General features: G+C 36.4%; 1 protein-coding gene across 3 annotated transcripts in view; it reads right to left on the minus strand.

Annotated features, from left to right (window-relative positions):
- Positions 1-224: 224 nt before the first annotated feature.
- Positions 225-17,163, minus strand: part of LOC136754889 (transducin-like enhancer protein 4) — a 70,131-nt gene continuing 53,192 nt past the window's right edge. For all 3 annotated transcript variants that reach the window (XM_066711103.1, XM_066711101.1, XM_066711100.1), the window contains 9 exons: positions 16,603-16,796; positions 15,604-15,680; positions 13,979-14,228; positions 11,587-11,834; positions 10,486-10,633; positions 8,451-8,601; positions 6,770-6,846; positions 3,986-4,429; positions 225-3,128 (listed from right to left, as the gene is read on the minus strand). In XM_066711103.1, the coding sequence (XP_066567200.1) occupies positions 4,322-4,429; positions 6,770-6,846; positions 8,451-8,601; positions 10,486-10,633; positions 11,587-11,834; positions 13,979-14,228; positions 15,604-15,680; positions 16,603-16,796 (1,253 nt within the window). In that variant the 3' untranslated portion in view covers positions 225-3,128; positions 3,986-4,321. The remainder of the gene's footprint in view (positions 3,129-3,985; positions 4,430-6,769; positions 6,847-8,450; positions 8,602-10,485; positions 10,634-11,586; positions 11,835-13,978; positions 14,229-15,603; positions 15,681-16,602; positions 16,797-17,163) is intronic.

Below are 17,163 nucleotides of genomic sequence, written 5' to 3' on the forward strand. Positions count from 1 at the left end.
TGTTTTTAATTAACCCAATATTCAAAGTAGAATATTGGATATATAACAATATTATTTTAGGATTCTTGGTTAATAGCCAATATACCAGCATAACTGGAGTATTGCACATCCTATTTTCAAAGCATTTTTCATGCCTGTCATGACAGTAAGAACTAGGAATGGATTATCAATTTGAGGAAGGACACGGACAATAAGAGACCATACCTGAACTTGAAACACTCAAGGTAATTCCATAGATGTTTTTAATAAATTTAGACACAGACTAGAAAAAACAGACAAAATGCATGTTGTATTAAAGAAACAATTTAACACCTAGCAACAGGTAGTTTTTTTTTTGTTTTTTTTTGTTTTTTAGCGTACACATTTTTAAATTTATTTATAAAATAGTATCTCGACCAACTATTCAATACCAAAGCATAACCAGGAGTTCCTACTGAATAAATTTTGCCGTTTCATTGTTACACACAGTAGAAAACCTTGGATGAACAGAGCAATGCAGTCTAAAAATGTCTTCAGGTAACAATAAAATTGGTCAAAGTTAGGTATGATGTTGTGGATAGTCACACATTGACAGGCATATGCAGAATCTTTAACAAGACATATTTAATTATTTAGCAGATTACATTTTTTGTTTTTACTTAAAAGATTATGCAAAAAAAGTAACAAACATTTTTTCCTCTGTACACCTATTAAATTGAATGGCTATGCACAACTGATAACAATGCTTGTTTAGTTGCTTAGTGCTCTAGGTAGTTAACAAATATAAATTATTTTTAATGAAAGAGTATTTATATTGTATGTCCCATTTACACAGAACTCTTTCTAGTCCAATTAAAATTGAAATAACTTTCCCTGATTCTAAAAAGTTATTTACGAAGAATGGGGTCTAAAATGTTTCAGGGTGTTGTCAAGAGGGAACAGTGTTTATTAAAAATAAATAAAAAAAATGAATAAGGCAAGATTTTAGAGAGAATATAAAACTATCCTCTTGAGGGGAGAGAATTACACAGCTTCACTGATACATTACAATTTGGATAAATAAATGGCACTAGTGGATAAGCTGATATTGTCTAAATACACTGGAAAAGTGGTGGCACTTGAAATGGATGTAACCCTGTTTAAAAGACAATAGTGCTGAGCAATTAATCAGAATGTGATCTGCATTAGGATCAATGTCAAAATCAAAAATGCTTGAAACTTATATTTCAATTACATTGTGAATAGGAACTGTGAGCAAACAAAGGAAAGTACCAATGTTCATGGCAGCATTGGACTTAAAGTAAAGCTAATGCCTCATCTATAGGTTGCCCTCCAAGCAATATACTATTTTTAATAGCTTGGACAGCTGGTGCATAAGTAAAAGTGTATCATTTAAATTAAATGCAATTCTTCTGTTCATTGGTGTAATATTATTGTCATACAACTAAAGTAGTTTAAAACTTATAGATTTTAAATAGTAATATTAATATTGCTTAATTGGCATTGGCTTCTCATAAAAAAAATATATGTATTGTATTTTTTATATATAAAAATATTAAAATCTATGATGAATATTTCTTAACATAATTATCAATTATCAATCATCATGATAATAATGCAAAATCATTAATTGCTCAGCAATGTCTGGTGCAGAGCCATGCCACTGAACAGAGAGTTCTCCTCACAGGATTCTCCAACACAATTTCGTGCATATTTGGAGACCACTCTCTGTTTCCCTAATCTTTTAATTGTCTTTTCCACCCATCTGTTTTGCTTCAGTTCTTTTCTTTCCCAAACAGATGATGCCATGCATGTTATATCCAATAGTGTATTCTACATATTTGTTAAATTTCTTGCAAGCATCTTTGAGACATAAGACTTAACCTCATTGCTTTGTATTTGCACAAAAAGTCTGTATGTTATTTTCAAATGAGGAACATCAATAGATTAGTATGGTTTTCACTTCTTAGCTGCAAGCTGTGCTAGACTTTTTGTACATAGGCAACTGGGCCCAGATGGGATTAAAATCATTGCACAAATTTGTGTATATATATATATATATATATATATATATATATAGTATTCACCATATGTGTTCGAGTTTATAAATTATAGAGATGTTTTTATTCACATAATGACCAAAGAGCTTGCAAAATTCTCATCCATGTATTAGAACTGAATGCTAAATACTGCAAAATGTTAATTACTATTATCAATAATAAACAATACAATGACTTTGATCACTGCCCCAGGTCTCTATAGCCCCTTGTTGCCCCTGCTGCCATGTTAATAACCAGTTTTTACTATTTCAAAAATGAAGCTCGAATTTAATCACAAACCAATAACTCTGAAATCAGACAATCTGCAAAAATGTATTGCAGTGCCATTTCATATATCACTGCAAATTGTTGCAAAAAAAGAATAAATAAAAAAAGAAAAACAGCTACTGTTGCATCAGAACTATATACATGACAAGTTTTAGTATCAAAATCCTTCAACATTGCAATATTCTCCAAAGCTTTTCATGACACAAAACACCAAGAACTCAGAATAAAGTTGTCTACCACTTCTGGAACTCAAGTAGACAAGTCTATTGTAAACTGGATATTGTGGCTCTATATTCTAATAGCAAATGGAGAACACCTAAACCAATACAATATATTATTACCTATATTAATGGTTTGATCTATAGCAGCAAAGGCACTGTACATCAGCAGATCCACAGACTTGGTTCTTGTAAGCATTCAATGCACAGACTGTCCAAAAGAAAAGAAAAATGTTATTTACATATAACTGGCAAAGAATAAGCGTGTCTTTTGGAAAGAACTCCAATGCACATCCCAAAACATATTGGCCAACAATCCATGACAGGAGGACATAGGCATTTATCTTGTTATCTTCATTGACTTCTGTAATCCTGAAGCTGGAGAACAATTGGGTTGTGGGTAGTTGCCGGAGTTCCATGGGCATCAGTGTAATACAAAAAAGCAATCGATCGGCGTGCCTTTCCTCCTGCTTACACTGCATTGTCCATGCTCTTTAATAACTGGAATGTAATCCAAATGGGCATTGCTGTATAAATATTTGGCTTTTGCAAGAGAACAGCATTTCCTGCCAATGGCTGGAGATAATACCACCCTTCTGCAAAACTGAAAGAGAAAGGCAGAACGAAAGGTTAACAACCAGCAGACATTTGAAAGCCAAACAAAAGCATAAGAAAGAAAATGTATACCATGTTATTTTACAGCTCAGACATCGCCATCCTAAACATGACTACAGGAAGTGACCCAGATCAGTCAATGACTCGCACTCCTACAACACACCCTCAGACAGGTGCCATTCATGTTTTGCTCACTGGCTTTTGTCATTTCAGTCTCAAAAACATGACATTAAAGTGGCCGCATGCTTGCAAAAATAATAACCTCTGTTCAGATTAATAGATGTATTTTCCTTAATGTTACCAGAATGAGGTTCTGTCATTTTAATGGTTTTAACCTTCATTACAACCTGTTCAAATGACCCTCTTCTGAAGAGAAAATGGAATACATTGAAACATGTTAATGCGTTAATGTATTTTTGGGGTGATCTGGAAAAAAAACAACCTTTTCTAAGTGTTTTTACATTTCCATTACATTCTTAATGTTTTAAAACAGTGTAGAGAGGCAGCACTCTCAAATGTTAAAAAGAAATGTTATAAAGCCGTCACATTATTATTTATTTATTATTGTTATTATAGCTTAGGCAATTATAAAAGGTCTTAGGTGATTCACTTCCAGTAATTTTACATAATAAATGAAAAGCTTTTTGCTCCCAAGAGGAGAAATATAATTGATAGTTACAATTTAATATTTAATTACTGTGGACACCTGAGGTTATATATATCAGAACTTTAATACCAATCATGTTACAAAGTATTACCTTTTAAAACAAGTTATTAGATGTATAGATCTAATAATAATAATACTAATAAATCATCAAAATAAAACAATAAATACCAAGAACATACCTTCCATGTCAACTTATGTGTCAAGCAGCTGCATCCAATTCCATTTAAACATTGGTTAGAAAATCTCCTTAAAAATAAATAGCTTAAATCTACTGTACAGAGTCAATGTGTTTGCTTCATGGAGCGTAAGCTTGGTTTGTTTTATTAGTCATTTCTGCTTTGAAGATTTGGTATCAAGTGTTAACTGTACATCCATAATATAGTAGTAAAATACGTCAGAGTTGATGTGGTGGATTCTTGTTTTTATACAAATTCTTGTTTCCGAAAGTCCAGTCTTAAAGAACAAATAGAACAAAGTGCTTCAGCAGGAGTCCTCTTTGTATTCAAATCCTTTATCTAATAAATAACTTCATAGACTGTGGCCTTCTTGTCCCCAGAGCCTGTGACAATATATTTATCATCCACAGAGATGTCACAGCTGAGCACAGAAGAGGATTCCTTAGACTAGAAACAAAGGAGAGAGGAAAAAAAATGTCATATGGCATATCGTAAAATGCAAAAAAATAAAAAAATAAAATCTCTCACATGCTAGCGATTCATCTTGCACTTTTATTTTTTTATTTTTCAAAGGAAATAAACAGAAACAGATGTTTTCAAACAGTAACTTTATCCACCAATAGCAGTCTTGTTTGTATGCTGCCAGAAATAAATGATTTAATAGATTATTTTCTCAGCGGTTGCTGGCAATCGCACCCCTTAAAGTTAGTGTGTTCAAAACATTATCTGTCATTCTTGGCAGATCCCAAACCCTGTAAGTGGTTTCAAATGCATGAGAAATCATAAAAGTCATTATTTTTCTTGGAAAGACACATCTACCCTCTCCCAGGCCAGTACTGTAGAGTTGAGGCGCTAACAAATTCACAACCTTTACAAGCCATACTACACATGGTGAACACACACACACACACATATATATATATATATATATATATATATACATACACACACACACACATATACACACACACGCATACACACATATATATTTAACTTCTGAAAATATTGTTTTACAACATCTGGTCTTTTTTTACAAATAGCAATGGAATAAACAGCAAAGTAACTGACCATGTAAGATCTCAAGCATAACTAGGCAAATGTATTGAGAAAACACACGCACGCACACACCACTAAATGGAAGAGGTTGTTATATATGATCTCAAATCTCATACTGGATAATTGTACACTAACTGACGTGCCACAATTGAACACTAAACCAAATGCAGGATTTCTAAACCCCCTTGAGGAGTCACTGCATTTTAGTGTGCAAAAAAGTGTCCATTGGTTTCATCTCTAGAGTAGTTTCTATCCAACCCCGAGACAGCATGTACAATTCAACCTCTGGTTTAATGACAACTGCTAAAAGCACTACCTACAGCCTTTCACAGATGAATAACAATAAGATAACCCTACAAAGGGTTCTCTTAAGGACATGTGAAATTCCAAAAAATAATAAAATATAATGCCATAAAGAAAACTGTGCTCTTGTAAGAAAATTAAATTCTCCGATGAATCTGGAAGGAAACTTGTCACTCATCTCAGAACAACACTTAAAAAATAAAAAAAGATCTAAACACATGTTCAAAGAATTTAAAAACATCAAAATAAATTGAGTTATTAAAATATAGAACTTAATTCAACATGTTTACTAAGAATACACAAAGATAAATATAAAATACACACACACACACACATTTATACTTCAATAACATTTACAGATTGTACCGTACAAATAAACCGAAGTCCGTTCTTGTACTTTAAGGAAGTGGGTGGCTTTTGAATGCAGTAATTGCTATGCAGTTCTCCCACCATTCACTGCAATTTTGTTTATGCTAACAAAAAAAAAAAAAAGCTCTAACCTCTGAGATCATGTGGTTGGATAATTAGAGGTAATTAAGAGTATACTACCAGAGGGAAAGAGCTGGCATGATGATTTATGTGTGCTACAGTATTCCCCTTGCTACTTTTCATGACACCAAGAAAATATCACACCTTATTCATAGTCAGCATGATGTGTTTTCTTCTCCCGTGGAAAGATTTATGATGTCATCCCTGCCACTCTATGCTTCACCATTAAAAGCAATCCAAGAGCAGGGTACCTTCATACAGCAATCTCAAGCTGTTTCAACTCACTGACGCCTACTTGCAGTTGATAAAGCTATACCTCAACAACCTGCATCTGCTGTCCCTAAATGAGATTGATATTATACCGGGTCAAAAGAGTCTATCATTTTTAACCACAATATCTTCAAATTTATTGTGTAATATTAATTTTGAAAAAAGAAAATGTACAGTTTTTCTGTGTACAGAAATACAGATAATCGCAAATTCTTATATATATAACTCAAAAAACAAAACCATCAAACAAAAAAAAAAAAAAAAAAAACGTAACACCTTCAAGCCAAGCCTCTACCAGTCTCAGATGCTTGTTTTAAGACCTTATTTCACAGTCACTAGTGACACCGACTCAAAGCCACGAAGCAATCTGACAAGATGTGCTCCAAAGCAGCTTTCCTGACTCACAGTGCCCAACTGTCATTATCTCTTAACCCCCACTGCTGCAAATTAGCTGGTGCCAGCAAGAGATCATAAACAGAATGCAGAAGAAATTGCTTTCTCTGCGGCACTATTTTCCACATGCCTTGCCAGAAAAGGTGTCACCATAAACCCTGCCTACCACCAGCATTTTGAAATACAAGCAAGTAGTAATGCTGAACATTAAAAAAAAAAAAAAAAAAAAGTAACCAATTTCTCTTTTTGTGTAATATCTGCTGAAGGGTTACTTACTTGGAATATACTTGCTCCATACGGTGTCCTCCAAGCATTCAGAAGGTTGTCTTTGCCAGTGCTCACAAACCATTTACCTGTATAAGTGTTACATTAAGAGAAGGGGAAAGAAAAAAAAGAGGATTAAACCCTTGCCTCCAATGAACTTGCAGATTAATTACCTAATGAAAGAAAAAAAGTACAGGAAAGCAAATTGGAAATGTTTCGGTGCTTGGCCAATAATTATGTCTCTAGAGCTATAACAGTAATTCATCATTTTGAAAAATGCACATTAATATTGAGGAGGAGAAAGATTCAATCAAGGGAGTAGCAATGCAGAGAGAAAGTTGATAATGAGTAGGTCTCAAATTAATGTGGACATGCAAATTCATTAACTTCTTAAAGGTAAAGGATTAGGAGTTGTGTTGAGCAGACTACTAACGCAAACCAGAGCGTGAAGGTCAGACTTCGGGAGCTTGCACCGCATTTGTCACATGCAATCTACCAACAATGCATTTTCAAGTACCAATAGAAGAGTCCTGCAGTTGTAACTTTGTAGTGCTACTCAGTCTTGCAATTTCATCAGTAACACTTTTGACTATTGTTTAGTCTAGCAGTGAGCTCAACACCTGCCATTTTTGAAATATCTGCAATTTACGGTTAGCACTAAGAACTAGTGCAACCTGAGATTACTTTTTGTCAATTTATTAGTGTCTTGGTAGAACACAAGGGTGCAATGGAAGATAAACATTTTCAATCCAGGGAAAAAAAATAAACTTAAAAGGATGGTCTTGCTGTAAATACTAAAATATTTTAAACCAACTCTTTAAGATTATTGAAAGCCTTATCTTTTCAGAAAAGTGGAAAGACTAAGCTGTAACTTGCTGAAGCACATACTTAGTTCAGCGGTTATCCTTCAACAAACTTGACTGTCTTTGATCAAGGGAAATCAGAAGCACAGACATCCTCCTGGCAAATCCCAGAATGGCATTTATCCTTGCACAGTAAACAGCAAACAGAATCCTCAGCGCACTAACTAATTTACTGATGATAACAAGTTAATCCAATCAACTGCACAATCCTGAAGCACAGCCAGAGGTTCATTAACACCTAAACTTTCATTACCGTTGCAGTGTGACTTCAGAGTACCCTTCTATCTAACCCTTTACACATGTGCTTGTTTAAATTCTTAGATGATAACATGATAGCTAATGATATTAGGATATTTGGTTTTGCATAACTGACTACATAGTAAAATAGAATAGATTAACTGATGATTTATCACAAATTACATACAAATGAAACCTCCAAATATACATTTGAGCTTGAGATTACAATAAAAAAAAGTGTGTTTTAGCATTCTCTTTTATGGAAGAAAATTGTCTTTCAGATTTCAGTATTTTATAGAATAAAACCTATAGTTTATGCTTTGCTTTTTGATTTTCATTGTTGAATCCAGTATAGTTACTGTAAATGTCAGTCATCACAACAATGCTTTTAACAAGGAAGCTACAACAGGGGGTGGTTTATAAATTAATCTATTTCATCAGATAAAACCTGTTATTATTGTTTTAATTACAAAATACCTTTGCATTTTTTTTAAATAATGGTGTACTTATTCAAAGCAGTAATACAAATAACAAATATCCTTCAGAAAAACAAAACTGCCACGTGTATATAAAGAACAAGCAAGTATAATTACCACAATGGGCGAACTTGAGTGATAGAACACAGCTCTCATGAAGATGCAATTGGTATTTGTCTGGTTTAGTGACATGCAGGACTTCCACATTACTGTTCTCCATTCCTACAGCCAGCCATTCTCCAGTAGGGCAGTATCCCAAAGAAAAGATCTGCAAGGAAAAAAATAAATAATATATATTCATACACATACACATACACATACAGACTCACCTAAAGGATTATTAGGAACACCATACTAATACTGTTTGACCCCCTTTCGCCTTCAGAACTGCCTTAATTCTACGTGGCATTGATTCAACAAGGTGCTGAAAGCATTCTTTAGAAATGTTGGCCCATATTGATAGGATAGCATCTTGCAGTTGATGGAGATTTGTGGGATGCACATCCAGGGCACGAAGCTCCCGTTCCACCACATCCCAAAGATGCTCTATTGGGTTGAGATCTGGTGACTGTGGGGGCCAGTTTAGTACAGTGAACTCATTGTCATGTTCAAGAAACCAATTTGAAATGATTGGACCTTTGTGACATGGTGCATTATCCTGCTGGAAGTAGCCATCAGAGGATGGGTACATGGTGGTCATAAAGGGATGGACATGGTCAGAAACAATGCTCAGGTAGGCCGTGGCATTTAAACGATGCCCAATTGGCACTAAGGGGCCTAAAGTGTGCCAAGAAAACATCCCCCACACCATTACACCACCACCACCAGCCTGCACAGTGGTAACAAGGCATGATGGATCCATGTTCTCATTCTGTTTACGCCAAATTCTGACTCTACCATCTGAATGTCTCAACAGAAATCGAGACTCATCAGACCAGGCAACATTTTTCCAGTCTTCAACTGTCCAATTTTGGTGAGCTTATGCAAATTGTAGCCTCTTTTTCCTATTTGTAGTGGAGATGAGTGGTACCCGGTGGGGTCTTCTGCTGTTGTAGCCCATCCGCCTCAAGGTTGTACGTGTTGTGGCTTCACAAATGCTTTGCTGCATACCTCGGTTGTAACGAGTGGTTATTTCAGTCAAAGTTGCTCTTCTATCAGCTTGAATCAGTCGGCCCATTCTCCTCTGACCTCTAGCATCAACAAGGCATTTTCGACCCCCAGGACTGCCGCATACTGGATGTTTTTCCCTTTTCACACCATTCTTTGTAAACCCTAGAAATGGTTGTGCGTGAAAATCCCAGTAACTGAGCAGATTGTGAAATACTCAGACCGGCCCGTCTGGCACCAACAACCATGCCACGCTCAAAATTGCTTAAATCACCTTTCTTTCCCATTCAGACATTCAGTTTGGAGTTCAGGAGATTGTCTTGACCAGGACCACACCCCTAAATGCATTGAAGCAACTGCCATGTGATTGGTTGGTTAGATAATTGCATTAATGAGAAATTGAACAGGTGTTCCTAATAATCCTTTAGGTGAGTGTGTATATATATATATATATATATATGTGCATTCCAAGGATTCTTCGCAGGTAGAAGTATAAATCTAGCCAAGCTATATAGATTTAAATCTCCAACTTAAGTACGGAAGCTTAAGGTAAAATATAACACCACATAATTGTGCAAAGGTCTAGACAGAAACATTAAGCAAGTAATTGATTTACATTAATTGATGAAAAATTCATTATGCAGAACAATCGTAATAAGTTAAGTCTTTAGCATGAAAAGTTGTTTGTATATATTGTGCTCTCATACACATATTACTGTTCAAACTGAAAATGAAAAATACTTGGCATATTTAAGTCAATTTTAAGAAATTTAGTTATGCTGCAGAACACCCTTAAAGTCAATTTCACTGTTCACATGCTTCTCGGTTATAAATAAGATGCCCTTAAACTGACTTCAGCTGAATTTGTCAAGTTAAGTACAAAGGTTGGGGGGAAACCCAGAAACAGAAAAATATATACATAATATATTTACTTTTCTTCATTTTTCAAACAGAAACTGTATGAATTCATTAAATCAGATAAATCTGTGAAATGATGCAAAAAGAAACATTAACTGGTACCAATGTGTAAACAGAATGTGTATACCTGTGAAGTGAAGTCATGCTGCTGGAGCTGCCTGCCTTCTCTCAGGTCCCAGGACCTCACTGTGTTGTCCAGGCCTCCTGTCCACAGCTTGGTGCCATCATTGGAAATATCAATACAGCTGGCTCCATCAGTGTGGCCCTGGAATTGCCTGATAATACAAAGAAAATAACATTTTCTAAATAACATGGACAGCTCATTCATTGTTGTACACATGGAACATACATTTATAAGAACCCAACAAAAAGACTGCCCTAGAGTATTTAATTCCCATTTATAGCTGCTCAAGTGTGAAAATATGTAACAGATGGAAAAAAAATAGGATATGCTGAATTGTCAACACTTCTTTGGGCATCCATGTGTATGCAAGGTCATTGGCTACCATTGCCAACCCAGTCATGACAGCTAAGTCAACAGAGGCTGGAGAAAGGGTCAGCCAACTTGAGACATAGCCAATCTTGACAAGAGGAGGCTAAACATGTGACTTCCAAGGAAGCTTGAAAGGTACATCATGTAGAATTGTTCAAGGAAACGTGGTAGTTAAATATAGCGGACTAGTGTAAAGTGTTCTCTGTTGAACATGAAGGGACAAGCTTAGAACAAATATGCATTACGGTTATGGTTAATAAATACATAAATAAAAATGATAAAAAATACATATTCTGAAGACAAGGAAATGGAAACAGTGATTGTACTGCTAAACACAGCATTCTGGTCACTGTATTATAGTGAGGTAATACAGAATTAATAGTTTCTTTTATGACCAGCTTATCTTAATATAATCCATGGAAAGCAATAGAAGTTTCTTCTATGAACATTTACCTGAAATATGTTTAACAGATGTATAACCTCCTGAGAATGCAAGTGTCTTTCAAATCGAAAATATTTTGAATAATAGTACAAATCTTAATTATTTTTTTCACTTTAATATCACTTTATATCACTTTAATATCTGCACATATATGGAAAAAATAGATACTACACCTGAAATACACAAAGAAAGTCTCGGTCAAGGTGGTACAAGTCCTTTGGAAGAACATAAATGGATCTGAATATCTGAGAATTTTAACACCGGTCAATTCAACTTTCCACTTCCTTCCTCACCTGACCAGAGTCTGGTTGTGCAGGTCCCAGACCGCGATGTTCCCATCGCTGCAGCACGAGAAGCAGACCTTGGAATCGGGGCTAATGGCCAGAGCGTAGCAGGCAGGAGCCGAGGACGTGAGCTCGGCCTTAATGCGCGGGGTGGGAGCCGCCAGGTCCCAGATGGATAACGTGCTGGCCTCCCCACCGACAATCAGGGTGCGCCCGTCAGGGAGTAATCTGCAGGAACGGATGTAGTTATCTCTGTTCTGTGGAGACAGGACCCATCAACAGATTACTCATGAGGAAAGAAAAACAATATTAACATGAGTGCAGGAATCCATAAAAGTATTGTTTTCCCTCCTTGTCTTAATGAGGCATTTATATTTATGACAATGATAGAGTGGATTAATGCCAGCAAAGCAAAAAATAAATAAAAATTCCCCACACACAACATTAGAGAAATGTTTAAGCATTATCTACATACTCGGCATGGTAAGACATTTAATCTTAATTATCATCATAAAGCAGAGACACAAAAGAAAATTCTAATACAGCTAAACAGGTTAGAAACATTCCATTTTTTTATTCATAAAAAGTTCTTGAATGAATGTTGAAATGAACAGGCTGGGATTTTAAAATTGAATTTCTCGACAATGAAATAAATACTGCATATAACTTAACCCTTTACAATACAATCTCATAAATGTTATTCTAAAAGTGATTATTCAATTTTGGGGAAATTGCTCTTTTCAGCATTTTTATGATTTGTTCTATCCTCAATGTCTGCTTCTGAAGTGCTTCTAGTTGAAACCCAATAGTACACAATATGGTGGGATCAGCCCTTTTCCTTCAGGGCAGAGTTGTGTGTACAATACTGGTTGACAGACTTTAGGTCGATAGTTGTTGGTATCCTAATTTCACAAACAAAGAGACTACGTACATGTGAGACAGGTAGCATAAGGCATATCTCAGGATTGTCTTCCAAAGAGAATGGAATACATGCACTTAAAGGCAACCACACCCAAGTATTATGTCAGCAAGGAGGAACAGAGTCTCAAATTGAAATGTGTCTAGCTAGGCAATTCACAGTATGTTTTTGTTTGGTCTCCTACTATTACTGCTATTCCTACTGGCTATTATAAAGGAATTCTAGGTTATACTCATGATACTCAGGGTGGCCACTCCTAATTCCCATCAGGGTATAATTTCTTTGGTCAAAAGAGCATATAACTCATCCTTAGCTTTAAAAAGTGTGAGAAAAACCACCAATATGCTAGTGCCTGTCTCATGCATTGTGATTACAGGTAGCTGCCATGTTCTTCCAGTATTATGTTTGTAGTAGTAGCTCCATACCAGCTGAGCTCTACTTCAGGTTAATTGAATGATGAAGCTATGTAATTTATATATGGAATATATATCTACATTATGGTGGCCTACTTTAACCTGTTATTATAGAAGAACTAAAATAAATCAATTTAGTTTAACAATAGGGGGTCATCCATGTAAAATGAGTATCTAATGAAATTATAATATCCACCACTGCCCTCCCATTATAAATAAATATTTTGAGTGACAAGAAGTGGGAAAATTTATTTTGAACTAGGACAACACACACAAGGTATCATGTGACCAAGGTGGCTGGCTTAACTCAAACCACTCCAGAACCCGTAATTTAGAAATGGGGCTCACCTTTCCAGAGGCATGAATAAAGTATAAACAAGTGGAAAATATGTAAATCAATATGCTACACTTGATGAAGGAAGTGTGTAAGGACAGATCAGAATTAAGTAACTGTCTATATCAAAAGACAGAAACAGTGGGGTTGATGTACATTTACATTACGGAAATCTGTTTAATTTTACTGTTCAGTAACCTGCCTTTATAAACCCTCAGAACAATAAACATAAATGGTGCAGCGTGCCCTTGGAATGCCCCTCTCCGTTGTTCACCTCCCGCATATTAAGAAGATAAAACTACTTTGAAGAGTCATTCACTTTCATCTCATATTTACATCTTTAAAAAAAAAAAAAGAAAAAAAAAAAGAGAAGAAATCACACTGCGGTGGTATCATAGATCACTACAAAGGAAGTATTGCTTTGCATTTATACTGCTGCATATCGAGGAACGAGCATGGTCTGCCTCAAGCCCAGACTCCCTGTGATTTCTCGTTTCCGTCCCTCATAACCACTGCTCACATCTGCCAGCTTGTCCTGTCCTTTGTGACCATGACTTTCTGCTTTTCATCTTGCATCATCTGACAGCCTGTGACCCGCCTGCATCATCTTCTTTTCCCAGCACAGGCAGGGCTTTTGAAGAAAGGTGAGACACTGTACATGATGAAAGAGGATGGGCCTGGGCTAATGTAAACTGGCATCTCGCCACGTCACTGTGGCACTCGTCGCGCACTCACCAGACAGTCCAGCTGAGACACTGGGCTCTTGTTGCCTGGGTGACTGATGTCCCAGACCTTCACACAGCCCTTGCCGCCAGTGTACACGTGTCTGGTGGGGTTGCTGATGGTAACAGCGCACACCACCTCTCCGTGACTCAGAGTGTTGATCTGGCGGGCGTGCCGCGGGATTCCTGGGCCAATCAGAGCATCTGGAGGGAAGGGGACGGGCTGCATCTGGCCATCAGCACTCACATGAAACGAGTAGGCTCTGTGGGATGAGGAGAATGAGGATGAAACCGACCGGCGCTCCTCAAGAAACCTACCATGGACACAAGACCTCTTCATTTATACCCAGTTGTGCTTGTAGTTTGTAAAGTTTATAAAGCATCTACCTCCAAACAGTCAAGAAAAGGATCTATTCTGGACAATGTTACATGTATAGGAGAAGTAATATGGAGAAGATGTTCTAATAATCTATCAAAATCTATTTTAGTGAAAATTACACTTTTTCAGAAGCAGCCATGTGTTCTAAAAAGACATTGTTAAAAAAATATATACATCTATGATAATTTATAATACAAAAGAATACATGCTTCTGTTTAATATACACAAATTAAAAAATATACAGGATTATAAGCTAAAATCACAGAAATTTACATTCAAATAAACTAAAAACATACCAAATTATGAATATAGTTAAAAAATTATGTATTCTAAAACAATTAAAAGTTGTTAAGATACATTCCCACTTCTGGCATACGGTAATTCACAAATAGATTTATTTTTTCAATCACAGGTAGACATGCTGAATATATCTAACAAGAATTACACATCTCTGGAAAAGAAAGACAAGTTCTTGATTGCCTGAGGCCTGTGCTTTGTTTCCCCAAGTGTAGAACAAAAGAATTAAAGCCTGTTAGTACTTCTTAACTGCTGCCTGTTAATAATGAGCTGTTCTGGCAGTTCGGTGAAGAGGTATTCTGGTGTGCCACAAATGTTCAACATTTAATGACTTCTGGGTTGAGTAAAGTAAAGAATTCCCTCACATGCTTGGGATGTAGAACTCAAGCTGACAGCACTTGAACTTATCTCAAAGCATGTGTGTAGCTGTCAGCTTGTCGGTCAGTGTCTTGATTATCCTCACTGGACTGGACCCTAGCCAAGACTATAGTCCTAGCAAGCCAGCAGGATGTTTCTGTCCCACCAGTTCAATTCTAAGGGGCCTTTCACATTACAGAACAGCCACAAATTCTGGTTCAGTACACTGTAGACTACAGTTTTATCAATAGAAAATATTTTCTCACAGTACATTTCCCTTGGAAAAACAGTCAAAGGCAAATCCTGTTGGTGAGGTACATTGGCAAAGGAATTTCTGACCGTAGTGGTCCGAGAAAGATACAAACAGAACATTTCCTTAAGGATTGGTACGGATAATGTTTTGAGCTGCGCTTGTTAAAAATGTTGATCACAGTTTAGTGAACTGTATTTCCAGAAAAACTTTAAATAAATTAATGGGGGTTTTGTGTGTGTGGTGGAAATATGCAGTATTGCTCAACAGCAGTTTCCTGTATGACAGTCTCTATTCTCACACAGAATTCACTGGCACTATTTAAAAATGAATAAACTGTAAACAAGACACGTACGGTTTCCCCCCAGGGATTCCTGACAAGTTTGGAGGGATCCCAGGAACTCGCATGTGGTGATGTGGATCAAAGCCGACCTATAGTGAATACAACCAAAATCAATTTTCAATTTAAAAAACACGGGATCTTCAGTTGAAAACCACTTCAATAAGCACAGTCTTGTGGTCAAAACAATGCATATTACTCTGTATCCCATGCATAATTTCATGACGTTGAAGACAGTTCACATAGATTGCATGGATAAATATATTAAATGGAGTTATTGGTGGTAAAGTATTTGATTAGAAAGAAAACATCTGGAATTCAGTTTAATTTAGAATTACAGAAAACTGCTTGCTGAAAAGTGCCACAATGTGCGTCTATCATGCAGAGGTCAAGTATGAATCTGCTCCTGGTTGTTTTAATTGATTTCCATCAGATTATATTTGTAAAATTACATCATATTCAAACCCCCCTAGTTACTTAAAACTGAAGTTTAAACTATCTGTCTTGGAGCAGAACAATGCTGAAAAAAGCATCATTAAATTGAAACATTGAATTAAAATGTTAGAGTAGACATGAGGAAAAATATTGTGCTGCATGTTTTCAGGTTTACTGAAATGCACTACATATTCACAACAAAACACAGCAAAAAAAAAAAACATTAGTGACTATTCATGATATAAATACATCACAGTCCCAATACAACTGTGAAGATTTGACAATTTGTAACAACCATTATTTTAGCCTCTTTTCTTGAAGCCTATGCTATATTGTACATGCATATAACAGTGCAGTGCAGGAAAAATATATAAATATTTTAACTTAAACATAAAAAGTTGTTTCATCCATATTTTTTATTTTTTAAAAGAGCAATATGCGTATCAATTTCCCAAATGAACAAGGCATTCTACTGCCTACACACTTATAGGTTTAGCACTGGTACTTGATCCGAGTGCTGGCTCGGATTTCAATAGTCCTAGGCCCCTCATATTCTTCACAGTGTGGATGGGCACCTACCACTTGTGACCGGCCGTAGGCAGCTGCAGCAGCAGCGGCGGCGGCAGCAGCACTCATCTGAGGAGAAATGTTGTGTAAGCCAGCATAGGCGGTCCCTGGGCTGGTCAGCTCTCCGTTCATGCCAGCGTGAGGCACGATGCCAAAGGGAGCAGGGTATGGGCAGGGCACAGCCATAGGGGTGCGCAAACCAGGAGCTGAAAGGGGTGGAATAATTAGAAGAAAATTGAAACGCACTTGATTTACCGACTTCAAAGCACATATCAAAATACACCCCCGGCCCCCGCCCGCCCCCCGCCCCCCAAGTGCCTTGAATAAATCGATTTTAAAATACATATAAAGCAACAGAACATCAGCCAAATGACAGCTGTTTGCTTTAGTTGAAATGTAAGCTTCTGAGTTCCCAGATAATTGGGGGATGTATGCATTCTGAGGGAAGGCAGAGGATTTGAGATTTACGGCACAACTCTCCCAATTTCTTGAGGACAATTGGTGGATGCACAATGCCCTTGGGTGCGCTTAAAAAAAATACAACATTTTGCATAATTTAGGGTCATGGTATCG

The sequence above is a fragment of the Amia ocellicauda genome, chromosome 8 (genome assembly GCF_036373705.1).
Source record: "Amia ocellicauda isolate fAmiCal2 chromosome 8, fAmiCal2.hap1, whole genome shotgun sequence".
In the NCBI taxonomy this organism is placed as follows: Eukaryota; Metazoa; Chordata; class Actinopteri; order Amiiformes; family Amiidae; genus Amia; species Amia ocellicauda.